Here is a 17,784-nt window from a genome sequence, read left to right on the forward strand (position 1 = left end):
TGTGTGAGCATCTGAGTGCAACCACAGTTGGCCCTTGGGTTTCATTAGATAATCCCTCTTTCCTTTCAGTGGGTATCTATTGTCAGGCATCAGAGGAACCAACCTCCACGGCAGCTTGCCAGGAATGGATAAGACAAGGAAAAGTCCTTACCATCTGCTTTTTATTCAATATTCACAGAAAGAGGCTTGGGAATGCAGCCTCTTGGAATAATGGTGTTGTCCTGAGTCTCCAACCCCTCCCTCTCTCTCATGTGCTATCGCTACAGGTGCTGAAAAGTGCCCTCTGCCTTTGAGCTCTTTGCTCTCCTACTTTCAATGCTCGCCAGGTTCTGGGAGAGGGGGTCTGGAATGCTTTCTAAAGACACTGTCTCCATCAGCTGTCGTCCCCCTGGTGCTTCTTCTTCCTCCTTCTCCTCTCCCATTATTTCCCAGCTTTCCCCCTCAACTGCCTCTGAGCTGTATTTTCCCTCAAACCCCTGTTTGTCTTCTTCTTCTCTGGAAGGGTCAGGCTGGGGAGGCAGTTTCCACCATTCCTCCTCTGCCCAGTCCCTGACATCCATACTCACCTGAGGGGAAATCGGGGGTGGAGCGGAGGCTGGGTGTTGGTGAGCGAGGAGACAAGCTGTGAGTTGGAGAACCAGGTAAGCTCTCCCCTGATGAGAGGGATCGGTTCAGGCAGGAGAAACTCCGACTAGTATGGAGGAGGGGCGAAGGCTGCTTAGCCAGCTTTTTGAAGAGAGATCTTCTCCTAATGTTAAGACAAGAGCTCTTCTGTAAAACACACTCCCAACAACACGGCAAAAGCAGGATGTCATAGTACTAGCTCAGCGATAACAACATTCCATTTACCCACAAGGAGTGAAAAAAACATTATACAACTACCAAGGTTTTAGGCAACACTGCAGTCAAAGTTTTAGAACTGCAGTTGTGTAAACTCTAGAAACTCAGATCTAGTGGTACTAGAAATGTGGAATAGAGCTCTGATTTGTACCATGTGGCTTTTAATCATAGCTGTCAACCCCCGGATTTGAAGATAAGGAATCATATGGGGCTGTCAACTCCCGGATATGAAAGTAAGGGCGCTGAATAAGAGAATTTCACGCAAAAAAGGGAAAGTTGACAGCACTGCTTTTAATGCAAAAATTATTTATTTAAATAAACGTTGTAAGGTTCTAATTAGAGGCGGGGTCATGTTCTCTGGCCACAACCCCACATTCATGCCACAGGAGCCACTGGTTACGGAACAAGACTCTTTAAATCAGGGGTTGAGAACATTTTTTACTGTGGGCCGGGTCCTTATCTGGCCCCACCCTGTGGGTCAACTTTGAGGTGGTGGACAGGACAACCCATGTGACATGTCACTCACATGACATAATTATAATGTCTGAAAAAATATGCATCTTCTTGTTTTGACATATTCCATATTATTTAAGGAAAATGTATGGTTAGTTTGTTTTGTAATTTATTGATCTCTTAAATTAAAAAAGCATCCCTTGTGCAATGATTCCCATCTGAAAACTAGCTAGCTGTTGGGTTCTTGGGAACCACTGTGCAAAGTGCTAAAAAGGGTTTTCAGCTCTCTTTGGCTGTTAGGTAGGAAGTGCTGCACAGAAGAGATGCTTTCTGTTGGCATTGGCTACCTGAGCAAGTTCTCTGCAGGCATTGGCTATACTGCCTATCAGCTGATGAGTGGGAGAGCCAAAGGATGCTTTCCCTTGCCAGTACACAACTGGAGAAGCATACTTTAAGGCTCCCAGTTGTGCACTGACATCAGGTGTGAGACAGGTAGAGAGACATGCTATAGGAAAACTGCCACATGAGATGAATTTGAATTCCTGGCAGGCCAAGCTTGGCCCACTGGCTGGAGGATGCCCACCCTGCTTTGAATGAAAAGACAGCTTCTCTAGGGGGAAAGGCACCACTAGGAGGTATCTTGCTAATAAGACTTCAGGATGCTCCTGAAACAACAGGAGTTCTAGTCAACACTTGGAACAGGTAACTCTTCAGAATCTCGAGCAGTTTTGCTTTGCCCTATCTTTGAACTGGCAGCACCAACGTGGACTGAACTACTGGGTTTGACTTACTACTAAACTTGATTGGACCACTGGACTTGCCTTCATATTTGAGATGAAATGACCACTTACCCTATTCTGTGTGGGTGGTGGTTGCAGTCCCTTGTGGCAGCCGTCCCTTGTGGCAGTCAGGGGTCAGGCAGCCGTTAAAATCCATCCCGGCTGGCTGCATTGCAAGGCAAGACTGCCTGCCAAAACCCCAGTTTTGAATCAGCCAATCAGGGGTCCCCAAGCGGGCAGATCCTTGCCAGTAGACCCCGAGCTGGAACTTTCCATGCCAGTCCACCAGCGATGCATAAAAGCCAACTGCACCGGGCACATCCAGCACAGTTGGCAAACCCTCGCTCCCCTTATGCTACTGTAATTTTCTTGTTTTGCATTCTAGGCCACTTGGTGTTACCATCAATCTAACCATATTTTGCTTTCTTGGTTGCTAGGTTTAACCATGTTTTGCCTTTTGTATTATCTGACCTTGCTATGGTTACCAATGGTTCCTGTAATCGCAGTCAGGAAGGAATTTTCCTGCAAACAGATTGGCCTTGTTTGCAAGTTTTGCCTCACCCATAGCAAAATGTCACAACTTTTGGTGGTTAAAGCATTGGGTGGAATATTACTCATCAAGATTTAGGGTGAATTGGTGCGCCACCTGGATTGGAACCAGTGGCATATTCCAGGTACCCCGTTAGAGGGGTCTTGGTGGAAGTCTATGTCCAGAAGCCCAAATGTGGGGCAGAGAGGCCATAAGGATTCCAGAGGCAGCCTTAGGATGGCCTTCACAGTAGACTGGCATATTGCAGAGGCCACAATCCTTGGCGCAACCCTGAAAAGTTTCAGCCCCCTGGCAGGATGCTGAAGTGGATATATATACAATGCCTGAGCCAAAATCCACCTACATCTAGAATCAATAAAATTGCAGAATGTTATCTGCCTGAGTTTGTTCATTATACACTAGCTGTAGCCATGCACGGGGACGGGTGGTGGTGCGACTGGGACCGCAACATCTCCCTCTTAATAGCGAAGAGAACAAACCAATTTATTCTGTATTAAGCAACCACAACTTACCTTTCCAAACTCTCCTTCTTTTTTGTTTTCTTACTCCGTCTAACCATTCGGCCCCTATAGCTATTTCTTCTAGCTGGTCCTGTTTTTATTGAAGTATTCTCAAAGGCTGTTGTAGTAATTGACACTTTATTGCCACTCTGTCAAGTAAGAATTTTCAAGGCGTAAGTTGTTATTGAACCATTTTCTTCCAAAACAGCAGATCAGGAGATGTGCATCATTACATAGGAAGAAAGTTTCCTCTTACATCAACCCGAGTCATCCTCTTATTATACCAGTCCTTGCTTGCGGGGCCTTTTGAGGGAACATTTTCATCACCCCTCCACTTTGACAGCACAACATTATAATCTGGATGATGCGGTGATATATAGTGGAGTTCATATGTGGAAGAGTAGGTCACAGGTCAACAAGCTAACTACTTCTGCTTATTAATACAGCACGGAGCCTGCGATTTCACTGAGCTAGGCAATTCCAAGTCCAGATCTGTAGAGTGAGCAATGCTTCTTTCTGCTGTTAGCTTCCACTTAAGTTTTACATTACAAGTGAAGTCAGCTGTAGAACTCTAAGAGATCATGGGGGGAACTGAAAAGTGATGGCCAAGATCCAAACAACTGCACAACTGGTAGCAGACAACAAAGGGAGCTTTGGACTTATATAGCAGTCCCACTTGCTGCATTACAAATCTCTTTTGAAACTGAGGGGGCAGATGGTGGTGGTGAGGATCTGCTCTACAAAGATAAAAAGTCAAATTCCACTGGGCATGGCCAAGCTCTTTGTATTTTTCAAACATACTCAACTGTTTATAATTCAGCATTTTGTTTTAGGAGGAAAGCAATGCATGTCTTCTTCATGGACCTATTAAGCTCAAAAGGACTGAATCCTGTGATTGTGTCATTGAATGGCTACTGGCTGAAAACATTTGGCTTCAGCAGAACTCTGGCTCCAATGTCAGATGCACCACTGCGGACATACATTGAGCTCTGTATAATTTTGCTTTCAGAGTGCTAACAGAACTGCTCAATTACGTCCATGAGGTGGCAGGGTTGTGTAGTTCAGTTGATAATGAAAGGCCAAAATTGCTTGCATTCACCCCTGATCTATATGCCACTTTTTAAATGAGTCAATCCAGAGTCCATTGAACACTGTAGTATGGTTTTGTGGCTTGAGTTTCAATTGCATAGCTGCCAAGTTCTCCCTTTTTTTACGGGAAATTTCCTTATGCTGAATAGGCTTCCTCGTGAGAAAAGGGAAAACTTGGCAGCTATGCAATTGTTACAATTTAAGGATGAGGACTCACTTGTGAGATTGATTTTCAGGGCTTAGCACATTTACCAGGGAGGCACTGTTCAAGCTGAGTTTAGGAGGTTATAAATGCTTTGTTAACAGAGGGTGCCGTTCTAGCCACCTTGAAGGAAGTGGTTGTAAGACCACTTCTGAAATAAGTCTCCTTGGACCCCAAAGGATTTTATCAATACCTGGCTAGTTTCTAATGTTAGGCAAAGTGTTGGAACAAGTGGTTCTGGGTCACCTCCAAGCACTGTCAAATCAAACTGTTTAGATCCATGTCAATCTGGATTCTAGCCCAAATCTGGAAGTGAAACTGCTTTGCTTGCCTTGATGGATGACCAGTACAAAGAAATTGACAGAAGGAAAGCAAGTGCATATTATATATGAATAACCTTGCCTATAAGCTTAGAATCCAAGCAGTGGCAGACCCAAATATGCTGATGTGCTTTCTCGGTAATATAGGCTATGCACTAGTAACACAGCAGGACATATTCACTTATTTTGAGAACAGAGAGTTAAAATTAAAATCTCACTCCCATGTGGGGAGGGAGGAGAGAGAGAATTAATCGCATGCTCAAGTATATACGCAGGCCTGTTCTCTTTCACCACCTGTTGGATTGATGCTGCATCTGAGTAATCTTATTTGCTGCAAGTAACTAAGACAATTACTGAAAAGAATGGCTATCAAAGTTGTATATGGTGACAAAACTGGAGAGGTCAGGTCCTCATACTACCCTTTAAAATAATAATTAAAAAAAACCTCAGCAAATTTGTTGCAGCATGCCTTGAATCACCTAGCCTTTCTTAATGACAAAAACAGAGTTATATACAGGATGCACTTGATAGAAACATGGAAAGGACTAGAGTGCAACTGAAAGGGTCAGCTGCTGAACACCCACTTTAATACAGCAGTGACATTTGTTAGCTGTTATCAGAAAGACTGAATGGGGATGAAATAGGATTACACCATTCAGAGGATTGATAATTGCAAGAAGTGCTTCATTTTATATCATTACACTTGTGCTATTTTTCTATTCATTGACTTGGGAATGCATCTTCACCTACACTGCATGTCCCATCTCTGTGTGGGGAGCATCCAGGCTTCAGCTTTATTAGGTTTAAGTGGTTCTATTAATCCGTAGGCTTTTAGCAATTTTCCACTTGACTAGCCAAATATATGTGGTTCAAAACCACCACCCAAGGAGGGTTGTGATAACTGAGTTATTTATAGGTTCTGAGAGCTCCTCTAGCTTCAAATAAGAGATGAATATGAAAGACATACCAAATATTGTAGTGGAATTCTTTGACGCCTTTATGCTCCATTTAAAATTACAGCCAGCTAACTCAGGAATATTTTTATAAATCACTTAAATGCTAGGTTACCTTAAATTCAGATTCATGATTTTAAGTGCCAAATGGGCAGCGCTGGGATATATGATATGACAAGGTTGTGTTCGAAATATTCCAATGGGGATCTGGTCTGCACTGAACCTGTGGCTGCATCTTATTGCTCTCACTGTAGTCAACTTGGTGAGCCCTGGATAAATCAGCTCTAAGGCTGGATAAGCACAAGTTGCTAATAGCTACTAAGATTCAGCCTCCAGAAGGAAAGGCGTCTATTGAATGAATGGTAAGCGCCAGGTTTGTTGTACAAAACTTTAAAATAAATCAATAAATACTATACCTTTAATAACAGTTCTATGACTTCGGTATGAACAAGGCCATGCACTGGTTCTCCGTTGATATGTGTGATGAGGTCACCAGCTTTCAATCCAGCGTGATAAGCTGAACTTCCTTCTTCAACATTCTAGAAAGCAAAGAGAGGTATTCCTGAACCAGAAATCTTATTGCAATTATATAATCTATGTCTACGTTAAGGATAATGTGTTTAATGGCCAGGGTATAAATAATAAAATTATTTTAGAATTTCGTTTTGGTGTCCAGGTAAGATGAAAAATGAAACTTGAAAATTGATTAGAGAAGCCAATGGATGTCGGGCTAAGCAAATCAAGTGGCTCAGCTGCAAGCAGCAGACTGTGATGCAACTAACTTTTTTGGATCTGGACATACAATATCTGAGTTAAGAGAGGACTTAACAGATGCACAGAAAATTCTAAAATTGGTCTAGGTCTAGAATGGCATATAATGAACATACTGCCTCCTACAAGGCGACCCAGATAGCTTGTTGGAATGCCAGCATGCTGGGCCATTTTCATCAGATGTAGACTTGAAGCAACAAACATAAGCCTTACCCAGACAATATGCTGTACTGTGTAGATGTCACTATCACCCACATACACTCTGATTGCGCGGATAGTAAATCCATACTTCTTGCCTGAGGTGTGAATTATGACAGGCTGATGAGGACTTGCAGAAGCAGCTGAAGAATCACGACTAGGCGAAGAATCTCTAGAAGATGAAGGATCTGAAGACACGGAATGGGGGGACATTGGACTTCCCAAAGGAGACACACCAAATACATCTGGAACAAATGGTCCGCTATGTAAGAGTACATCCTGAATTTATGTTCATACATCCTACATATGTAGACTAGAAAACTAAGCAGATGCTTAAAAAAAATCCTCTCCCCTGCAAATCTAGATAAATTTCCAAAACATTTACAATACAGTGGAACCTTGGTTTACGAACTTAATCTGTTCTTATTCCAAGGCAAAGTTCACAAATCAAAACATTTACTTCTGGGTTTGCAGCGTTCTTAATCAAAGTTGTTCATAAACTAAGCTATTCTTAAACCAAGGTACCACTGTATGTATCTTTTGTTGGGTTGGAATTTTTAAAAACTGAATGAATGATCTAAAGGTGCATTTACATTAAAAATTTACTGTTCTTTTTCCATGGAGATCCCTACATATACAAATTATTATTCTCCTATTTACAAAAATAATAATAATTAAATACCTAGCACTAATATCACATTGCATGAAGAGGAAAGGGGTATATACAAGCATCAATTTAATAGTTATAATTATAATCCCTACCTCCTGGAATCATAAGTGATAGAGCACTGGCCGAGAGGGACTTTGTGACTTTTCCAGAGATTTTCCTTTTCTCTGTTGTTTCTAATCGCTGACGAGCCATATGAGAAGCTTGCTCATTGGAAGGCTTTGAGGAATTATCAGTGCTGTCCACACACTCACTTCTTCCATTTATCTGATCCAAGTGCTCTGAAAAACTTCCAACTGCACAAAAGAAAAGAACGAACAAACTGAAGAAACAAACAAACCAAGAGGTTGGGGCAGGCTCCACTGTAAAACAATCTCATTTCTAGAAGCATATGCATACACTAAAATGTTATGTCCACTATTGACTTAATTGTTAGCCATGTCTAGGGATCAGGAGTGAGCCAAAACAATGGTCTCCTTCCCCTTCCATGCACCAAACTCCCCAAATTTGTGGAAATCTACAACTTTAGACTTTGAATAAATATACTTGATAAGGAAAGGAGTGAACAGCTAAGGTGTCCTGCACAATTTACTGTCATGTAAGTGTTTATGCAAAACTTATACAACTAAAAACATAATAATTTAACAATGAACAAAATGTATCCTACTCTTTTCCTAGGTTAGGTGATTTATGCTGTCATCAGTAACAATTGTAGCTGATGCATCAATGATCCACAAAAAAAAAAATTATAAGCAAAAAATTGATCACTAGCAAATGAGATAGCCTGCACTGACAATGGCCATGTTCGCACATCATACTTACCAAATCATGCCTTAACATAAACATGCTAGCTCCTGAAGAGGAAATTGCATCCAATGTGCTCCTCCCAAGAGGTATTGGCTCAATGTGGCACCTAACCCAAGGTTTGGCTTAGCATGCTTAAGATCTCTCTTTCTTACCAACAAGCTGTAGCCAAGGTTTGTTCTATAGGCTGAAGTTTCTGAAATATCATTACTGCAGTGTGCTATAGATAGGGATGCCTTTGAAGGTGGTTCAGAAACTGCAGCTGGTGCAGAATTCAGCAGCCAGGTTGCTTCCTGGAGCAAGATGTTCTGAGCGCATAATGCCAACCTTAGCCCAACTGCACTGGCTTCCAATTCCAGGCTTAATTCAAATGCTAGATTTGAGCTATACTTAAAGCCTTATGTGGCTCAGGAACCCAATACTTCAAGAACTGCCACTCCTGACATAAAGTGGTCCAGACTCTGCGATTTTCATCTGAAGCCCTTTTCTGAGTGTCCCCTCCACTGAAGGTCCTGAGGGTGGCAACATGAAAATGGGCCTCTTCAGTGGTGGTTCCCTACTTGAGGAATGCTCTCCCAAATGAAGCTTCCCTGACACCATCTTTGTCTAGTTGCAGATGTGATGCAAAAACTTTCATTTTTACCTGTGCTATTGGCCCTTAATTTTAAAAGTTTTTAAGTATTTGTGGCCTCTTTTGATGGGGCAGGATCCGCTAGACCTTTATTTTATTTGTTTGTCTTTTAATGTTTTGCTGTGTTTACTGTAATTATTTAGTATTTCAATTATGTCTGTAAGACACTGAGTCATTTCTATGAGTAAAGCAATTACTTAATGAGACAGTGCCCATGAAAGTCACTGCCACCCATGTATGTTTTTAATTAAAAGAGAAATCCCCAATATTCCATTACCCATTTAATTATGCATTTTGAGTCACATGTAGTTTGGCCCTAAAACTGAAGACCTAATTTTGATCTTGGAATTTAGGAAGGAGAAGCTCAGATGGAATGTCTAACTTTATACAAAACAGATGAACAAAACATACATGCTGTAGAAAATACTTCCATATTTGAATCTTACCTGACAGCGTGGAGCTACTGATCGTGCTTGCTGGAGTTGTTACCTCCACTTCATCTAAAACGATTTCCTCACTAACAAATGCAACCTTTTCTTGATCTTTGCAGGATCCAGCAGAATGTGGTGATTCTTCTTCATCTCCTTCAGCTGATACTGACAATTTTGGAAGTAATCCTGAACTGTGATGTTGCCTAGAACTTTCAGTACCAGAAGACAAAGATGTAGATAGTTGCTGCCTATGTTTAAAATGATATTTACACAATATAATTAAATAGGTGAACACAAATCAAAACCAGAAAAACACAAAAATTTGCAATGTTGCATTAACAGAAAAATTAATCAAACACAATGGTGTTAAGAGAGAACCAATGTCTTACTGTACACATCTCATGATATGTCTGGTCTTTGGCATGTCATTATAGTTTGGCCTAATCTGCTTCATAGGATTATTGTGAAGTTACTTTATGATAATTCTACATACTCTATCGACAGGGGACAAATATGAAACAAATACTTACATTTCAGAATATTCTGAGCTCCAGCTTAAAGATTCTGCAGATGTTAGTACTACATTCTTTGTTCTCTCTGTTGTATCTTCCTTCTCTGCTGTTTGATTTCGAGTTCCTCGATCTATACTGCTAAAAACCTGTCATGGGGGCAAAAGAAATGATAGCTAACAGTTGTTTGTATCTAAAAGAACTTCAGAAAAATATATATCATGCAGAGCTCTGCATGCTCTAAATACTTATAGGCAGTATCCTGGAGTTTTAAAGGACTTCAGTAGATGAAGTTCTTAAAATGATTTTCAATTCTACTCTCCTTGGTATCTTTGCTAAGCAACAGGGTAGCTAATGGCATCTTTTCTGTCATGAATTCATCTCATTTCTTCTTCACCTTTGACTTTATGTACTCTGGACATGCATGCTAAACCTATAGATGCTTCAGGATTTTTATATCATAGGATCAGTGCATATCTCAAATACTTCTTAACCATAAAGTCACTGAAAAAACAAAAACATCAGCAAGTCATATAATGGCCATCACTCAGGAATGCAAAGTAGTCGGGAGAGTGAGCTGAAATTGACTGTGAAGATGAGAATAAATTACTTGACTAAATGATTTAGAGATTTGGAGGAGGGGTGGCCATAAAAAAGCCAGTTGTTTATCTGACAACCTGCATATTGAGCTTGTTTGCAATGAAAAAAGTTGAGCTTTTAAGATATCAGTATCATACTATTCTTGTAGTATCCTATCTTACAAATGCACAGAAGCAATCCACAAAGAGAAGATTTAAATGCTTCTTGCTGTTTGAGAATTGGATTCCTGCTGCCAAGTCATGACAAAGGTTTAACATCACTAGACGGAAAGCAAGACCTTCTCTTGCTTTTCCCACTTGCCCATTCTTAAATTGCCTCTACAGATGAATGGGGATTATGTATTTCCACAGATAGGGAAGCATATAACTATGCACAAGAGGAACAGAAACTTTAAAATCCCTTGCATTTAATCATATTCTGCAAAAAGCATTTGGAAATGGTATACAGTCACCCACCGAGTTTATTTATTTACACGTATAGCCCATCACATCACAGGGGTTTAGAGAAGGTACTGCAATAGCAGACAAACTATAAAAAGCATACATATTTTAAGATGTTAAAACTGCTCCTTGCCCTTCCCTTAAAAACAACAACACTGTACTTGGGGTGGACAAAATTGTGCTTACATATTCATTCATTCATTTTATTTGTATACCATTTTTCCATACGCAAAAATATGCTTAAAGAGGCTTGCAACCAAGAAACAGGGATATATTTCAAACACACACTACAAAACAATTTCATTTTAACACAGAAAACCATAACATACCCACTTTTACATAATAACATAGCAAAACAATAGCAAATATAGTAACATAGAGAAAACCACATTCCAATACTATAAATAGAACAGCACGCAACACCCAATAGCAAAAATAACAAGGGAGCTTCACAGTTTCACCTTAGTTCTTAGTGCTATACTAAGGAATAACTAAGTTAAACCACCCAGAATATTCATCTTTATATATTCAATACTGCAATAATTATGCTCAAAATTGCCGAAGCTTATTTTGGATAAGTTAAAAGTGAACTAAGAGCTTTTACTATTTTTGTATGGGGTCTCTTCTTCATTACTTTCTCACTTTAAAAATCCAGGAGCAATGCTTTTAGTTACTTTCCTCTTTTGATCTCACATACTCATCATATGGAAACATGATGAACTCCAAAGAAGCAAGTTACAGGTGCAGAGTGGGGGGGGGACGCTTGTTGTTTTTTGACAAATCACCTGGTACAATGGAGGAAAGTGAACCCCTAGCTCAGGGTTTGCTATGGAGTGTGACCAATTTTGTATTTGTTTGAAGGAACCGAAATGCATAATGCTAATATATTTACTTGCTTTTCAGAAAGAAACATAATTTGGATATTTTCTCAAACAGCCCTAGTAAAGTAAACCATAATAAATCAACAGTAGTAATATTTACAGGAAGATCATTTTTTAAAAAAACCCTTCAATGGACGTGCCAAAATGCCTGTCAATAATTCACCACTACACTTTTCTTCTGTTTTCTCATGCATTACACTCACCACAAATATGGTATATCTTATGCTACATGCAAATGCTTACTTTTGAAAATCGATGTGAACATGAGGAAAACTGCCTAATCTCCAAATTAAAGTCTTCATCGTTTGTATCATCCTCTTCTTCAGTTTCCATGTGGTGGTATTTCTCAGAACGAGCTATAAAATACAGGACAATCTGTCAGAATTTACTGTAGTTTGAAAACTAACTGAAGGACAGTTTTATTTTTGTTAATACATTCAACTTCTAGGGCAGTAAAACACAGCATTAAAATTATCGCTTCTGTACAAAATTAAACATACTGTCAAAGTAGCTTGTGTCATCTTCAGATTCCAGCTGAGGAATGAATTCTGCCTTCTGTCTCAGCAAACTATTCCAATCTAAGTTTTGGAAGAACGGGTGCTGTTTCACCTCATAAGCACCACCTGGGGGAGCAAGAGAAGCCTGTTTGGATTAATTCTACAAATAAATTATTCAGTCATATTTATTTTAAAATAATAATACCATTTATTTCTAAAATGGTTGCCATGGTGTGTGTTGGTTTTTAAAAATGATATCTTGTTATAAAATGATATCTTGTCTTTAAAAAACAAACTACAAAAACTTGAGGCTGCTTCCCAGTCCATCTTAAGTAGGTAAAATGTACGCCAGAACCGGTATTTGACACAGAAGCAAAGCATTAAACAAACCAGTAAGAATACATTAGAAACTTGAGGCAATGAAAGGATGATAACTTTTGTTTTAATATTGAGAAAATAGTCTGTGAATATTACCAACTGTTTAATGATTTTTGTGAACTACATTTTCATATTCTTCTTCAAGGGATAGCCTGAGCTCAGGTAAGTTAGAAGCAACACAAAGTCTGTGATATCCGGGGGGGGGGGGGGGTTAAAAAAAAACCCACTATGTAATATGAAATAACATTAACAACACACTGGGAAAGAAACATTGGTGATCTTGCATTTTTATTTGATGTTCATTTTGTTGTCTATATTTTAAACTTTATTTCAAAATTATATTCCCTGTTAAAAAGGCTATCTTTTTCCTTGTTGTTGTTTAGTCGTTTAGTCGTGTCCAACTCTTCGTGACCCCATGGACCAGAGCACGCCAGGCACTCCTGTCTTCCACTGCCTCCCGCAATTTGGTCAAACTCATGTTTGTAGCTTCGAGAACACTGTCCAACCACCTCGTTCTCTGTCGTCCCCTTCTCCTAGTGCCCTCAATCTTTCCCAACATCAGGGTCTTTTCCAAGGATTCTTCTCTTCTCATGAGGTGGCCAAAGTATTGGAGCCTCAGCTTCACGATCTGTCCTTCCAGTGAGCACTCAGGGCTGATTTCCTTAAGAATGGATAGGTTTGATCTTCTTGCAGTCCATGGGACTCTCAAGAGTCTCCTCCAGCACCATAATTCAAAAGCATCAATTCTTCGGCGATCAGCCTTCTTTTATGGTCCAGCTCTCACTTCCATACATCACTACTGGGAAAACCATAGCTTTAACTATACGGACCTTTGTAGGCAAGGTGATGTCTCTGCTTTTTAAGATGCTGTCTAGGTTTATCATTGCTTTTTCCCCAAGAAGCAGGCGTCTTTTAATTTCGTGACTGCTGTCACCATCTGCAGTGATCAAGGAGCCCAAGAAAGTAAAATCTCTCACTGCCTCCATTTCTTCCCCTTCTATTTGCCAGGAGGTGATGGGACCAGTGGCCATGATCTTTTGATGTTGAGCTTCAGACCATATTTTGCACTCTCCTCTTTCACCCTCATTAAAAGGTTCTTTAATTCCTCCTCACTTTCTGCCATCAAGGTTGTGTCATCTGCATATCTGAGGTTGTTGATATTTCTTCCGGCAATCTTAATTCCGGCTTGGGGTTCATCTAGTCCAGCCTTTCGCATGATGAATTCTGCATATAAGTTAAATAAGCAGGGAGACAATATACAACCTTGTCGTACTCCTTTCCCAATTTTGAACCAATCAGTTGTTCCATATCCAGTTCTAACTGTAGCTTCTTGTCCCACATAGAGATTTCTCAGGAGACAAATGAGGTGATCAGGCACTCCCATTTCTTTAAGAACTTGCCATAGTTTGCTGTGGTCGACACAGTCAAAGGCTTTTGCATAGTCAATGAAGCAGAAGTAGACATTTTTCTGGAACTCTCTAGCTTTCTCCATAATCCAGCGCATGTTTGCTATTTGGTCTCTGGTTCCTCTGCCCCTTCGAAATCCAGCTTGCACTTCTGGGAGTTCTCGGTACACATACTGCCTAAGCCTGCCTTGTAGAATTTTAAGCATAACCTTGCTAGCGTGTGAAATGAGCGCAATTGTGCGGTAGTTGGAGCATTCTTTGGCACTGCCCTTCTTTGGAATTGGGATGTAGACTGATCTTCTCCAATCCTCTGGCCATTGCTGAGTTTTCCAAACTTGCTGGCATATTGGGTGTAGCACCTTAACAGCATCATCTTTTAAAATTTTAAATAGTTCAGCTGGAATGTCATCACTTCCACTGGCCTTGTTATTAGCAATGCTTTCTAAGGCCCATTTGACTTCACTCTCCAAGATGTCTGGCTCAAGGTCAGCAACCACACTACCTGAGGTGTACGAGACCTCCATATCTTTCTGGTATAATTCCTCTGTGTATTCTTGCCACCTCTTCTTGATGTCTTCTGCTTCTGTTAGGTCCTTACCACTTTTGTCCTTTATTATGGTAATCTTTGTACGAAATGTTCCTTTCATATCTCTAATTTTCTGGAACAGATCTCTGGTTTTCCCCATTCTATTGTTTTCCTCTATTTCTTTGCATTGCTCATTTAAGAAGACCCTCTTGTTTCTCCTTGCTATTTTTTGGAAATCTGCATTCAGTTTCCTGTATCTTTCCCTATCTCCCTTGCATTTTGCTTGCCTCCTCTCCTCCGCTATTTGTAAGGCCTCGTTGGACAGCCATTTTGCTTTCTTGCATTTCCTTTTCCTTGGGATGATTTTTGTTGCTGCCTCCTGTATAATGTTACGAGCCTCCATCCATAGTTCTTCAGGCATTCTGTCCACCAAATCTAAATCCTTAAACCTGTTCCTCACTTCCACTGTGTATTCATAAGGGATTTGATTTAGATTGTATCTTACTGGCCCAGTGGTTTTTCCTACTTTCTTCAGTTTAAGCTGGAATTTTGCTATAAGAAGCTGATGATCTGAGTTACAGTCAGCTCCAGGTCTTGTTTTTGCTGACCGTATAGAGCTTCTCCATCGTTGGCTGCAGAGAATATAATCAATCTGATTTCGATGCTGCCCATTTGGTGATATCCATGTGTAGAGTCGTCTCTTGTGTTGTTGGAAAAGAGTGTTTGTGTTGACCAGCTTGTTCTCTTGACAGAACTCTATTAGCCTTTGCCCTGCTTCATTTTGAACTCCAAGGCCAAACTTGCCAGTTGTTCCTTTTATCTCTTGATTCCCCACTTTAGCATTCCAATCCCCTGTAATGAGAAGAACATCCTTCTTTGGTGTCATTTCTAGAAGGTGTTGTAAGTCTTCATAGAACTGGTCAATTTCACTTTCTTCAGCACCGGTAGTTGGTGCATAAACTTGGATTACTGTGATGTTAAAAGGTCTGCCTTGGATTCGTATTGAGATCATTCTGTCATTTTTGAGATTGCATCCCATTACAGCTTTTGCCACTCTTTTGTTGACTATGAGGGCCACTCCATTTCTTCTACGGGATTCTTGCCCACAGTAGTAGATATGATAGTCACCCGAACTGAATTCACCCATTCCCTTCCATTTTAGTTCACTGATGCCCAGGATGTCAATATTTATTCTTGCCATCTCATTTTTCACCACATCCAGCTCACCAGGGTTCATGGTTCTTACATTCCAGGTTCCTATGCAATATTTTTCTTTACAGCATCTGACTTTCCTTTCGCTTCCAGGCATATCCGCAACTGAGCGACCTTTCGGCTTTGGCCCAACCGCTTCATCAGCTCTGAATCTACTTGTACTTGTCCTCCGCTCTTCCTCAGTAGCATGTTGGACGCCTTCCGACCTGAGGGACTCATCTTCCAGCGTCATAACTTTTATATGCCTGTTGTCTTTGTCCATAGAGTTTTCTTGGCAGGGATACTGGAGTGGCTTGCCAATTCCTTCTCCAGGTGGATCACGTTTGGTCAGAACATAACTTCTCTAAGTTATTTAAGCCCCTTCGCCACGACAAGGCAGTGATCCATGAAGGGGATCTTTTTCCTTAAAAACAATTAATTTATTTTTTGGTAGTTGTACACTGAGGGGACAATTTGGGCCAAAATGCAACAGAGAGGGGAAAGGGAGCTGAATTATATATACTGTATTGGATTGAACTGGTTAGCCAATTCTTTGGTTTTTCTGCACTCAACAGGTACGGTATTTTGCATAGTATATAGAACAGTACAGTGGTACCTCGCAAGACAAATGCCTCGCACAATGAAAATCTTGCAAGACGAAAGAGTTTTGCGTTGCGCGAGGCATTTGCAAGAAGATGAGGTTTTCTATGACAGCCGCTTCGTCTTGCGAAGCACGGCCATAGAATGTAGCGCGGGAAGGCGGCAAAGGAAGATCAGCTGTCAGCGCGGTAAGCTGACAGCTGATCTTCCTTTGCCAGGGGGGGATGGAGCCGAAGCGCGGCGGTGCGGTGGCTGCCCCTGCCTGTCTTCCCCTTGGCTCAGGGAAGACAGGCGGGGGCACCTACCGCCCGCCGCGCACATCCAGCATGGGACGGGGCATCGGAGACCTTCTCTCCCCCGTCGCCTCGCACACAGCCGGCATCAGACGGGGCTTCAGAGAAGCGCTGTGCCTTCTCCGAAGCCCCATCCCATGCCGCTGCCAGTCCCCCGGAGCCCATAGGAACGCATTGATTAAGTTTCAATGCATTCCTATGGGAAACCGCGACTCGCGAGACGAATTTTTCGTAGGACGAATTGAGTCCTGGAACGAAGTAAATTCGTCTTAGGAGGCACCACTGCAAACTTTTTTTCTTACAGACATGAAAATTGCTGGTGGGTAATTAATGATTAACACAATAATTCTTTTTTTGCCTGTTTTATCAATTGTAATGTGCTGTGCTAGATGCTGTGTGTTTTTAATTGTACTTTATTGTTTCTTTCATTACTTTGTATTTTATTTAAATAAGAGAAGCAATAAAAATACAATTAAAAGTTTTACAAATATTTTATATGGTGAAGCTGCTGTCTCTTTTCTTCAATCACAAATCCACACACTACATAACAGTTATAGATTGACTTTCTAAGAAGACCTGGGGGGGGGTATTGGTTTTTTATTCTTGTTTTTATTATGCATTTTGTGTTTTTCATCCTCTATTTTTATATTGTGAACCTGGTCCACATTGAGTACCTGAAATGTTTAGGGGGGAGGGAAGGGGAGGGTTAATGGGTTCTTGTTATTGTTGTACTTGTCAAAAATGTAATTTACAAGTACTTTGGAAACCAATGTATGCTTGGTTTTTTTGGGGGGGGGGGAACCCATAAACCGTGTTTCTCCAAAAAAATAAGCCATACTCCGAAAATAAGCCATACCCCCCAAAATAAGCCATACCCCGTAAATAAGCCATGGTGATAGGCAGTTTAACCCTTACTTAATAATAAAAAGACATCCCCTGAAAATAAGCCACTGTGGGGGGTTTTTTAAGGAAAAATAAATATAAGACGGTGTCTTATTTTTTGGAGAAACACGGTAATAAGAATAAAAAGAACCAAATCCACAGATACGCTGCAGACCACCAGAAGGAATCTCATGGACTACTGGTGGGCCATGGACCAGTTTGAGAACCTCTGATCTAGAATAACAATGAAAGTCAGAAGTTTACCAAAATTATTTCCAATTTTTTAAAGTCACTTTTGCACAACATTCCAAATGTCAAACAATCTAGACTCACCAAAAATTGTGACTGTCATTTTTTTTGCCCCCAACTCAAATGCACATTCCCTAAACGCAT

The 17,784-nt window shown here is 40.7% G+C and overlaps 1 protein-coding gene across 16 annotated transcripts in view; it reads right to left on the reverse strand.

Moving 5' to 3' along the window:
* The window catches only part of MAST4 (microtubule associated serine/threonine kinase family member 4), a 221,613-nt gene that overhangs the window by 4,602 nt on the left and 199,227 nt on the right, over positions 1-17,784 (reverse strand). For 14 of the 16 annotated variants that reach the window (XM_088653013.1, XM_035099907.3, XM_035099909.3 and 11 more), the window contains 9 exons: positions 12,119-12,241; positions 11,862-11,974; positions 9,719-9,846; positions 9,204-9,436; positions 7,418-7,618; positions 6,671-6,900; positions 6,103-6,225; positions 3,135-3,271; positions 567-748 (listed from right to left, as the gene is read on the reverse strand). In XM_088653013.1, the coding sequence (XP_088509139.1) occupies positions 567-748; positions 3,135-3,271; positions 6,103-6,225; positions 6,671-6,900; positions 7,418-7,618; positions 9,204-9,436; positions 9,719-9,846; positions 11,862-11,974; positions 12,119-12,241 (1,470 nt within the window). The remainder of the gene's footprint in view (positions 1-566; positions 749-3,134; positions 3,272-6,102; positions 6,226-6,670; positions 6,901-7,417; positions 7,619-9,203; positions 9,437-9,718; positions 9,847-11,861; positions 11,975-12,118; positions 12,242-17,784) is intronic. The other 2 variants (XM_088653014.1, XM_060280256.2) reach the window with 1 other exon arrangement.

The sequence above is a fragment of the Zootoca vivipara genome, chromosome 10 (genome assembly GCF_965207765.1).
Source record: "Zootoca vivipara chromosome 10, rZooViv2.hap1.1, whole genome shotgun sequence".
Taxonomy (NCBI): domain Eukaryota; kingdom Metazoa; phylum Chordata; class Lepidosauria; order Squamata; family Lacertidae; genus Zootoca; species Zootoca vivipara.